Here is an 8,982-nt window from a genome sequence, read left to right on the forward strand (position 1 = left end):
AACTCACTTTGTAGACCAGGCTGGCCTCGAACTCAGAAATCCGCCTGCCTCTGCCTCCCGAGTGCTGGGATTAAAGGCGTGCGCCACCACGCCCAGCTTAAATGAAATGTCTTAAATTTCCATTGAGTGACTTAGAATCTCCTTAAATTTGGCTAGAGTGTAAAATTGGAGCATATTGTGATGACCTATCTTCATATTTCCTGTAATAACACAAGTTATCTTGAAATCATAGGGAAATATGGTGATAATTGCTTACAACTTTAATTGCCAATATTTAGAGTGGATATGTGGCATTGACCTAGTTGCCTTTTGCATTACCTTAAACATAAAATAGGTTTTTTCACTATGTCTTTAGATTTTTGATATTTTTTGTAATATGCTTTGATAATATTCACTCCATAAGCCTAGTTTTCCAAAATATTAGGCTGCGATTATAAGATCCATTCTCAGCACTATTTCCCTATGACTGTAAGCAAGCCACTTATTCTCTTTGGATTGTGCTCTTTCCATAATTAAAAAGGGAGTCTAAGATTAGGAAGGTGGAAAAGGACCTCTTCTCTTCATAATTAGGTTTGTGTCATTTCTATTCTTCATGGTTACATTTAACATAATATTAAATTTAAAGCAGAAAAATGTGTGCTTGTGCAGATAGTATATTTGAAAATCACTATAGGAGAAACTAACTTTTAGAAAAGAATTATGGTTATCCACTTAGGGAAATCATATTGATTGAATAAAATCATATCGAAGAAATTCTGTCTTTTTCATTCTGGTATTTTTATGTTGTTGTTCATTTGTTTTGATTTTGGAGACAGCGTTATATTGTGTCCCCCTTCTTGGCCTAGAACTCACTTGATAGTCCAGGCTGGCTTCGAACTTGCATCAATCCTACTGTCTCTACTTCCTGGGTGTGAGGGTTATAGGTATGCATTATTATGCCTGTCTATGAGCTCCATCTTCTCGGTGAAGTAGGAATAGAAGATCACTGAAGGATCTGTAGATCTTTCTCCGCAAGTATTTATTGTTGTTTTGGAAATTAGTTAAGAGCTAGGATATAGCGCAGTGAATGTACATACACCTTTTGTAGAGTTGAGGTCTTTAGTACCCCATATTTTCACCTCTCATTTTTTCCATCTCTGTTTTCTCATGTACATATCTATATGTATGTATATATCCATGTATGCACGAGGAGGCTCCTTTCTCTGTGATAACTCCAGCCTGTGTCAAGTTGACACACAAAACCAGCCAGTACACCCCTCCACTTCTACCTTCAGAACCATCTTTATTCACCTCATTTTCCTGTCTTGTGTTGTTCTTGTTAACCATCTGATATAGAATAAAACTTCAGTGTATAACATTGTATTGTCAGATATTTTGAAGTACTACTTTTTGGATGCTAGGCAATGAAGCTTTGGCAGCAGTAATCTCTCAGTGTAATTCTTGTTAATATAGATACTTCTTATCATTGTGAAAACCCAATCTTTTTAAAGACTAAATATGTTTAGAAGTCATAAATACATTCCATTTTTTAAAAATTTCACTTTCTAACTAAACTTAAAAGAATGGTGGCAAATCTTTAATACACATTATTTATTCTACAAATGAATTTCCTATAACAAGCTATTTTCTATTACACCTGAAGAGTGATTTCATAGTCCATCAATTTTTTCCTTTTATTAAAAAAAAAAAAACAACGGAGAATTATACTGTGTGAATACTTGTCAGAAGAATAATTAAATATCTTTCTTTGTAACTCTCTGAATTCACCAAAGCAAAAACTGTTCCACATATTTAGTTCATCATGTTTAAATCTTTCTCAAACACATATGAGTAATCATGCATTCATGTTGGTCATTGCAGTTCGATGAAGAATTCACAGCTCGTCAGGAAGCTCAAGCAGAGCTTCAAAAAAGAGATGAAAAAATCAAAGAACTGGAAACAGAAATCCAGCAACTTCGAGGACAGGTAAGGAAACAATGTCGACTTGACGTCACAATGAATTTGGTGATAGAAAATTATCTTGTTAGTCAGAAGGAAAAATGTGATCAGAAGCAGACCTTCAGGTTGCTGTTCACAGATTCACATTTTAGCTGAAATAAGTACAGATTTGATTTTTCCAGGACAGTAAATCATCTTAATGTTTGGAAATAAATAAGGCTTCATTTGCTCAAACTGCCCTGAATATTTTTACCAGAATGCATTATACAAGCCAAACTGTTTGTGACATGAAATTTTCATGATGATGTGAAAAATTGTGTGCATAGTATTTTCTTTCAAAAAGAATATAGAAATGCTCATGAATTTTAATTATCCAAAAGGCTTCTTGAGATCTTTAAATCAAGACTATCTTCAATTCAGAATGTAGACACTTTATTTCTAGCTACATTTCTTTGCATACATTCAAAAATATCTCTTAATTAAGGTGTCTACACTTTAGAACTACGTATAACCTCAACAAATGTTGTGGCTTAAAAGAATAATATGAACTTTAGAAGGTGCCTTTAAATACTTAATGTCTAGGAGGTAGTGGTTGATTGACTACAACTCCTTCTAATATTATACTGAGGAATTACTTTCAAAGTCCCTGGTAAGCTACAAAGTACCCACGGTGGTACCCTTTGTTACCCACAGCCCATATATCATTTATGTTTACCATTTAAGTCTTTGTTTTTCCTTCCAGTATTATGCTACTGCTGTTTGAGAACTAGATTTCTCTTATTTTCTCATTCCCCAATGGCGAGATATCTCTGTGTTCTCTCTGCCCTTGGCAGTTTTCTCTGCTTTGCATTTCTTTGCACAAATGTCCCACTCAGTTTCATTTGTTCATACATCACCTTTTAGTAGGTGTCAAGGCTTTTGAGTCTATCTTACATTTGTAGCTGTCCCCATAGGCAAGTCTTTTGTATTGAAATCAAACTCAATGTTTTTGATCTTTTCTATTTTCTTAAACCAGCTCAGTCTCCATTTTTATTTGTTTTAAAATTTACCACTATTTTCTTAACACGAAAGTTTGATTTTTTATTTGCTTGACCTTTTCCTGACAAAGGATGTTAGTTCCTGTTTTATTTAAATTCTCCCAGGGACTTTTTCACCTCTTCATCAAACCACACTCCTTTCTTGTCTACTTCCATCACATTTTGCCCAAGCTATTTTAATTGTCTCCTATTTGTCTTCCTGCCTATAGTTTTTCCTCCTCAAGTTCATGTTTTATGCCAATGGAGAATGAATCCTCATAGAACATTGTTCCAATTATTATTACTGACGAATTTATTGTGTGCAGTGCTTGCCTGTTGCATCTGGGATTAACTGAAACTTCCTTATCAGAAATATTAAAGCCTCCTGGCAGGGGCTGCTTTCCATTTTACTCCCATTGCAGCCTAGCCTCTGACTACTCTCTTAACTCTGCTCTTGTCAAATCTCCTTTCCTTCTATTAGATCTGGAGCTTACTGGCTCTATACTTTTCATTCTGCCAACTTTATCACATAATGCTTATAAATATTTTAATAATTTTCACAAAGTGTTCCATAGTCTACTAACATAAGTACTCGGAGATTCGCAAAACGTCGTATCCTATTAAATAGTGTGAGATATCCTACAATGAAGAAACCCTGTTGTTCATGTCCTTCCCTGACTCATTTGGCCACAATATCTTTTCTTGTTTTCATTTTTATTTTTGAGACAGGGACTCCATTTGTAGCCCTGTTTAGCCTGAAACTCTGTGTGTAGTCCATGCTGACCTTGGATTCACAGAAAGCCATCTGCATCTGTCTTCTGAGTGCTAGTATTAAAGGGATATATTACCTTTCTTGCCTGAGTACAGTACCTTCTATTTTTTTTTTTTTTTTTTTTTTTCTTCTGAATGTGTCTGAAAAGCCACCTTCTGCTAACACTCATCTTGATGAAGCTTTTCTTTGTTTCTTCTTCTTTCTCCTCCCTCTCTTCCTCTCCCTCTTCCTCTTCTTCTTCTTCCTTTTCTTATTTTTTCTTGCGACACCCTCTCACTCTTCAGTGAAGGCTGATGTGAAACTCTCTGTGTAGACCAGATTGTGCTGTCATGCCCTAACAAGCTGTAGCAACTGCTGTGCTGCATTAAATTCCGATCTGATTGTTTGACTTGTAATTATTAAATGAAGAAGTGACTGATATGAATTGATACCGAGTGGCTTCAAACTTGTAAATATTTACTTGAGTTAAAACCCTATGCACTTGTACAATTTTTAGGTCCATTTATACGGTGAGCAGTACTTCTAATCTATACCTCAAGCCTTTATGGCTTAAAGGAATTTGTGGTTGTGATTTTACAAATGACTTATATCTAATAGAGGAAAAATATTGACTGCAGTTTAACATGTTTATTGACTATTTACATTTCCCTTCTGCATTAATTTTTTAGTGAAAAGAAGAAACATAGATTGTACATCACAAGTATTCAAAATAAACTTTATTTTCCAAAATACTTGTCAAAAAAGTACATATTTTCTAAGATTGAATTTTTCTAATAATGTCATTAATCTTACATAAGAGTAAAAATCAGTCTTGTTGGTGCAATTCCTCTGGATTTCTAAAGAGGATTTCATTACAGGAATGGCAAACCATTTTTGAGTATACAGATATATGTACATGTATTTATATATGTAAACATATAAGCATGAATATACATATGAATAAAATTTGTTCACTTCTTGTTAACATTGTAAAGGATATATTTCTGCAATCATATCTAAGTTTAAAAGAAAAGTTTAAAGCATATTTATAAATAAAATTGTTATTTAAATTGTTTATCCAAATTTTCGTTAATATTTTTTATTCTAAAAGTTACTTCATAATTTAACTGGGGCAGGAAATTATCCTAGTAGAAATTTTATATTAGCCAAGATAAAAGGACTTCTTTCTGCTAAAAGAATTATTCACCATTCCATGAAATTTCAATTAACGAAATCTAATATTTTGATTTAAAAAAAGTCTGCTAATTGGTACTAGTTTCTTTGAAATATTTCCATGCTCATTTTGTAAAGGTAACCACTGTGATCAGTGATGTTTTACCGTTTATTTAATCCTTAAAATAATGTGGGATGTAGTGTCATCTTCTTGTAATCAATTATCATTAGAGAACAAACCTGAAGTTACTTTCTGACAGTTAAAAGAAGTTATTCTCCACTTATGAACCATGTGTATGAATTAATTCTCATGGTAAATGATACTTTCATTAGGAGAGTAGAGCAGGAAGAGAACCACATTCAAATATAAATCCTCATTTTTGTTTTGTTTTGTTTTGTTTGTTTTTGCTTTGCTTTTCCAAAATTTCATTTTGTCTTTTGATTAAATAAAAAACAATAAAATCCAATCAGAATTTGGATTTAGCAGTTAAGATCCTACAACATCTTCACCAGTATTAACTATATTTATACTTCTATACAAGCCTACTTAAAGTTGGCAACACACAGCTTCAGGGAGAATTCATATCTTTCCATCGTATCTTCTGTTATTTTTTTCTTTTTTATTAGTTATTTTACTTATTACATTTCAAATGTTGCCCCTCTTCCCTTGTTTCCCCTCTGCAAACCCTCTATTGAACCTCCCCTCCCCTTTGTCTCTAAGACTGTGCCTTCCCCCCACACACTGGCGGGACTGAGGAGCCGAAGGGGACTGGAACCCCATAGGACCAATACCAAACTCAAATAATGGACTCCCCCCCCCCCCGAGCTCCCAAGGACTAACCCACCAACCAAAGAGTATACATGGATGGATCATGGCTCGACCTACATATGTAGCAGAGGATGGCCTCATTTGAAATCCTCTTGTTTTACAATGTGCTATCTTTGATAATCTGTCTGTCTGTCTGTGGTATCTTTGATTATCTGTTTGTCCATCTGTCAGTCTGCCCATCCATTTGCTTGTGTTTGTTTATTTGTTTATTGGGCTGAGGATCAACCTAAGGCTTCCCTATGTGATGCAAGAACTCTAGTAAATAAGCTACATTCTCAGCCTTTGTTTTAAGTTTTTTTTTTTTTGCATTTTTTTCGTCATCATAAGCATTGAGGTAAAGATGGCATCAAATGTCCTATTTACATTACTAGGTTATAATAAGGACAAAAAGGAATGATAGATGTAAGATGTTGATATGATTATATGGGTATGCAAATGATGATACTGAGGATTAATCATTAGTATTTGAAGACAGCTAAATTAGTAGTAGTGTGAAATGCTTTCTATAAGACTAATTGACACCCAAGGGATTTAATCCATGACCTTGTCATACTTTATTCAAACTTTAATCATCTAGGCTAACAATTCCATGCCATATACTATACTTTTTGGCTGTATTTATAGTAAAATGTATTGTTTTATTATGTTAGACTTTTCCCCCAAAATTGTAGAAGCTGCCTACTTTCCTTCTCTTACTATATTAGTAGAAATAGTCATTATCTGAATTGTACAGTGTATGTCAAAATATGTTAATTATAGGTTCCGATAAACTGGATAATCTGGAAAGCTAAAAAAAAAAAAGAAATACAAGCTTAAAACTGGAACAGCTAAAGTATATGTATATTTTGTATTATATTTTCTAATGAGCATTAAATTTGTTTCTGTTTCAGGGAGTTCCATCTGCAATTCCAGGTCCACCTCCACCACCTCCACTACCAGGTGCAGGACCATGCCCACCACCACCACCACCTCCTCCTCCTCCACCACCTCCACTTCCAGGAGTTGTTCCTCCTCCTCCTCCACCATTACCTGGGATGCCTGGTATTCCACCACCACCGCCACCACCTTTGTCTGGAGTACCTCCTCCACCACCACCCCCTGGAGGAGTTTTTCCTCTCCTATCAGGACCAATTGAGCTACCATATGGAATGAAGCAGAAAAAATTATATAAGCCCGACATACCTATGAAAAGAATCAACTGGTCCAAGGTAAGATAGAACTCCAGGGCCCTTTTTGCTTTTTCCATGATTGACAATGTGTGAGAAATGGGTTGCTGTGCGTCAGTATCAGGCAGTGTAAAGACACTGATTACTGACATTATTACTTTTTCATGTGGGCTTACCACCTTATGTTCACCTTGAAATGTGTGACCTAGATAACTTACCAAATATGTTGACATTGTACTAGAGACAATGGAAAATCTTATTGAAAAGTATTTGAAATATATGATGAAATGAAAACATCACAGGTTTATCATTGCAAATATTAAGTACTGTCAATTTCTCATTACAATTGTTTGTTAATATCAGGTTGTCTTTGGTATTTTTGTTCTTCAGAATGTTAAGGGTTTTATTCCTTTAATTTTATACTTTAATATTGTGGAAAGGAAGGGACCCAAATAAATGGGTGGATAAGACAGTTTGGGGAAGGGTAAATGGAAGCAATGAATTTATTGTACATGTGTTCAATTTAAAATAAAATTTAATACTTGTTATATGTTTAAAAAAGCTAGGTTTAAAAGTAATATATATACATATATACACATATGTATATATATACATTTGTTTGTGCATATATATATATATATATATATATGCACACACACACAAGTTGAAGAGATATACTATAGTATGTTGAGGGTCTTTTCAGTAGACATTTTCATATGTACTTTTCTCATTGCTGTTGGGTAGCTTTTCTGTATAGCAACAGAATTGTAAGTGTTCCTCTGAAAATTTATATGTGTAATTTTATATATTTGAAATTGATTTAGTAGAGAGATGAACAAAGGCAAGTAAGTGGTTGAAAAATTAAATAGAAAGTCAGAACACAAAACCTTATCAGTGTTGTTTTTGTGTTAGATTGAGCCTAAAGAATTATCCGAAAACTGTGTTTGGCTAAAACTTAAAGAAGAGAAGTATGAGAATCCAGATCTATTTGCAAAACTGGCCTTGACATTTCCTTCCCAGATGAAAGGTACCTTTTATTTTTAAACATTATAAATTCTTGTGCCTGTTATATTGGAATTCATTTCTCTAGTAAAATGTGCTAAGGAAGTATGAATGCATTGTTTTCTCACAGGAAACAGGGTCAAACATAAATAAATTCATGTTTTAGCTACAGTTTTACCTATAACCAAAAAGCTCTTATTTGAATTTTATTTTGCATAAATATTATTTAACATAAAGTATAAATTTTACCATTATTTAATATTTATGGTATATCTAATTAAATTGCCATTTTTCTGAGCAACAGGAGATTAATTTGTAGATTTCCCATGTAACACAAATTTGCATCATGGAACATTATTTCCTCTGAACTATATGAATGATATTGGACTAAGACTGGTGTGGTAGCAGTTAAACTTTATTTTAAATCGTGTATTATATATCAACCTTATTTTTCTGGAAATTTCCTAGTTTTCCTTATAAGCATATGTTCTCAATTAAGGTCCAATTATGACCCTTAGAAAATTTGGTTGTAGACTTGACAATAGAATTACTTCTTTAAGATCTTATAATATTTTCAGTATTACACACATGTAGTTCAATTAATATGTAAGTCTCACAATGAGTCATTGTGGTCTTTTGTTTTTTATTTTACCATAGTGATTTTAGTAGTTATTGCAGAAATGATCATTGAGTCAAATGTAGACATTACATTGTGTAAATCAGCCTTTACAACGAATAATGGGGAATATTCTGTAGTTTTGTGTTTTTTTTTTAAAGTGACTATCTTTGCCATTCATCTGATTCATTATGACTTCAGTTTGGAGAAAGAGAATGGCAAATAGAGTGGGGAGATCTGTGGCGATTATAGTGTTCAGAAGAACTATGAAATTTAAACAATTTTTATTTTTTTACTTCTTTCTTATTTGCTGTCATCCACTTCCAATTTAAAATTTCTCCTTCAGTACCACTTATCCATGCCTATAACAAAGTATCCACAGAGTTGTTTGTTTTAAGATGTGTATAGGAAACATAAACAGATTTCTTTTTTATTTTTTATTTTATTTTATTTTATTTTATTTATTTATTTATTTATTTATTTTTTTTTTT

General features: G+C 33.2%; 1 protein-coding gene across 4 annotated transcripts in view; it reads left to right on the plus strand.

Moving 5' to 3' along the window:
- Positions 1-8,982, plus strand: part of Diaph2 (diaphanous related formin 2) — a 678,308-nt gene that overhangs the window by 195,523 nt on the left and 473,803 nt on the right. For all 4 annotated transcript variants that reach the window (XM_021152792.2, XM_021152793.2, XM_029473659.1 and 1 more), the window contains 3 exons: positions 1,861-1,965; positions 6,598-6,915; positions 7,786-7,900. In XM_021152792.2, coding sequence (XP_021008451.1) covers positions 1,861-1,965; positions 6,598-6,915; positions 7,786-7,900 — 538 coding nt within the window. The remainder of the gene's footprint in view (positions 1-1,860; positions 1,966-6,597; positions 6,916-7,785; positions 7,901-8,982) is intronic.

This window comes from Mus caroli, chromosome X (genome assembly GCF_900094665.2).
Source record: "Mus caroli chromosome X, CAROLI_EIJ_v1.1, whole genome shotgun sequence".
NCBI lineage: Eukaryota > Metazoa > Chordata > Mammalia > Rodentia > Muridae > Mus > Mus caroli.